Genomic DNA, 3005 nt, shown 5'->3' on the forward strand with positions numbered 1-3005 from the left:
TCCTCCCCCCCCCCATCAACACTGGCAAAAAGCGTGAATAAAACTGAGAATTACCGTTTTAAATCCTCCCTCCAGTGCCATAAAAGCGAACGCCCCAAGTAGTGTATACCCAAAAACAAGTACACAAACACCAAGACAGGCTAGAAATCCAGGTGCTTTAGCATTTCTGGCATTAGCACAATTGCAACAGCAACACCACAATTCCGATGCTTTAACTGTTGTCGATATTCTGAACGTTGAATTATCCTTGGTACAATTTGTTGTATTGGTCCCAGTGACACTTGTTACCGTAGATGATACACCAGCCAGCTGATTTGTCCGTCGGTCCATGGAGGATCTTGTACCTCTATGATAGTAATCACTGTTGCTTATTTGCATTGTTCCATGGGGATTAGTATCAGATTAACGTGTTTAATTTCATTGGAATGGTCATCCGGCGGGCATAATCCTCAATCGTTGGTGTCTGTGATTGGCAGGATAATGGACACAGTAATATCGCCGATGACATGATGATGATAAAATTAATTCAATTGATGGCTTTGGCGTGATTCGAGGCTCTGATTCCATGTAGATTATGTCAATCTTCAATTGATAAAAAATCATGGGAAGCATTTTTTAATGGGGTTTTTGGATGAGATTTTTTTAAGAGAATGTGGATTTGTGTGTTTGTTATTATTGTTATTGAATGTGAAAATTAGAAAATGAGGAAATTTTATTAGATTTGGAAGAAGAAAAATCATGACAGTTCAAGTTTTAGTGCAAACTCAATAGAATTCAATATTTTTGGACCGTTGGGAAAAGAGGATTCCGTGAATTAATTGAGTTTTCAATAAAATATGGATATTCGGTAGGAATTCACGATAAATATTCGGTTAATTGAAAATTTAGGAATATATTTACCCTGTTTTCCAGATTTATTTAATTTTCGGGGAATGATTGAACTAAAGTGTGTGATTTTTACTGATTTTTCCATAAATTTATAAATTTTTAAGGGCTTCATTTTAATTATAATTCACGTACAGATTTTCTCTTCGTCGTGATCTAGTATCATCCAGTGGTTTTTTGCGCGAATATACAGTATTCTATCCACGTATTAACGTATTTATTTTTATCACCGAACATAAAAATTAAAAAATTGTCGTTAAATGAGAAATAAAGTTGGAGAATAGTTTTTTCACATTCTGAATTTTTATATGATGAAATGACGCCGATAGAATAATATCAAGTCCCTTCATTCTAAAAAAATTATAAAAAATCATTTTGCAATTTTGATGAAACCACTGAATTTCTCCGATAAAATTGAGCCGATTGCGATTGAATTTCCCATAAATTTCTAATTTTTTAATACCGATATGATTGAAATTTCCAAGAATTGTCCCCGAAATTTCTGCCAAAAATTTTTAATAGCGTTTTTTAAAAATTTTAATTAACTGAATTGAAAAAAAAAAATTGTTAAACGATAGGTAAAGTTGGAGAATACTTCGTTTCACGTTTTTAGAAATACAATATCGTGGATAGAATAACATAAATTCCCGTCATTCTAAAAAAATTGAAAAATAATTTTTAAATTTCGATAAAACCACTGAATTTCCCCGATAAAATTGAGTCGAGTGAGATTGGGTTGAGGGCTGATTATAGTAGAGTGAAATACACGGTGGGACATTTGTTATTTGAAAGAAAATGAAAAGAACAGAAAATACGAGGCCGAGACCCTATCTCGAGTAGTGCACAATGGGTAAGTGGTTGAGGGTGAAACGCCCGAGTGCAAGTGAGAGAGAAAGAGAGAGAGTGAGAGCGAAAAATAGTGGGATGAGGGGGAAAAGAAGAGAGTCAAGGAGTCAGGGTATATTTATTCGCAATACAAGTGGCTAGGAGGAGAGTCACGGTTGGCGTCAGACGGCACAGTGGTACCTTACCCCCGGGTACCAGTGGAATCGATAGCCCAACGGGTATATGAGAGAAAACTACAGTGAAATGGGGCTGGCAGGGAGGAGAGACAGAGGGATGATGCACCCAAGGTGACAACACCAAAGTGGTGGAGAGGGTGGTGGGACTGAAGAAAGCTGTGCTGAGGCTTGCGGAGAGTGTCTTCTACACGTCTCCATTCCACTCACTCAATTTTCCAATACCGAGATGACTCGGAAGAGAAGAAAAAAAAAAATTGAAGAGAACAAGAAAGTGAAGATGAAGAGGAGGAGAAAAAAAGCAGAAATTCGAGGAAGATCGGGGGTCAGATGTCGTGAGATGGGATAAATAAACGAAAGTTGAGAGAAATCCGAAGGGCAAATGCTCTTGGCGCCTCTGTCCACATTCATCACTCGTCCAAAAAGCCAGGAAAGAGAGAGATAGAGAGAGAGAGAGAAAAAAAACGAAGGGGTGAAGAAGTACACGAGGAAGTACCAGAAAGAAGAGAAAACGGCAAAAGTGGCACTTAACAACTCCCCGGAATTTGGCCTTCGGGCTAAAGCCAACCCCTTGAAGATTATCACAGTCTATTCGCATGCCTAAACCACATACACCCGTGAGACCATATAAACGAGCAACCGTTTCATCATGCCTGTCCAATAGACTTTCCAAATTCCCTCTCCATGCCCTCTATCCATGTTTCATATCTCCACCAAGGTCCTCGGAATTAAGTGGTGATCACGCGGTCATTATAATTACACGATGTAATTATCGACAAATTCAGCGCGTTCATCACGAAACGTGATGTGAGTGTTTTTTTGTTGGAGAATGAGAAAAAAAATAGTGATCAATTCATGAATAAATTCAATTCATCAGATATACGTACGATTTACTCGTTGATATTCATCGCTCGTGGATTTTGTGATGAAATAAAATCAAAGAAAAATAAAACTCCCGGACATGGAACTCTTTTCACCCCATTTTATGAGTTTAAAATCCGCGGAAAACTCGATCATGAGGGGCACAATTGGAGTAAGAACTTAGGTGAAATGTAATTTACATTCGGAATGTGGTACACCAGGTGTATTTGTCACCGTTGA

The 3005-nt window shown here is 37.8% G+C and overlaps 1 protein-coding gene across 1 annotated transcript in view; it reads right to left on the reverse strand.

The window, feature by feature from the left end:
- Window positions 1–3005, reverse strand: part of LOC107040283 — a gene marked incomplete in the record, with an annotated part of 15828 nt that overhangs the window by 12469 nt on the left and 354 nt on the right. The window contains 2 exon segments of the mRNA XM_015260307.2: window positions 55–582; window positions 2792–3005. Coding sequence (XP_015115793.1) covers window positions 55–378 — 324 coding nt within the window.

Source organism: Diachasma alloeum, unplaced genomic scaffold, assembly GCF_001412515.2.
Source record: "Diachasma alloeum isolate Michigan unplaced genomic scaffold, Dall2.0 Dall_scaffold_00326, whole genome shotgun sequence".
NCBI classification, from domain to species: Eukaryota; Metazoa; Arthropoda; class Insecta; order Hymenoptera; family Braconidae; genus Diachasma; species Diachasma alloeum.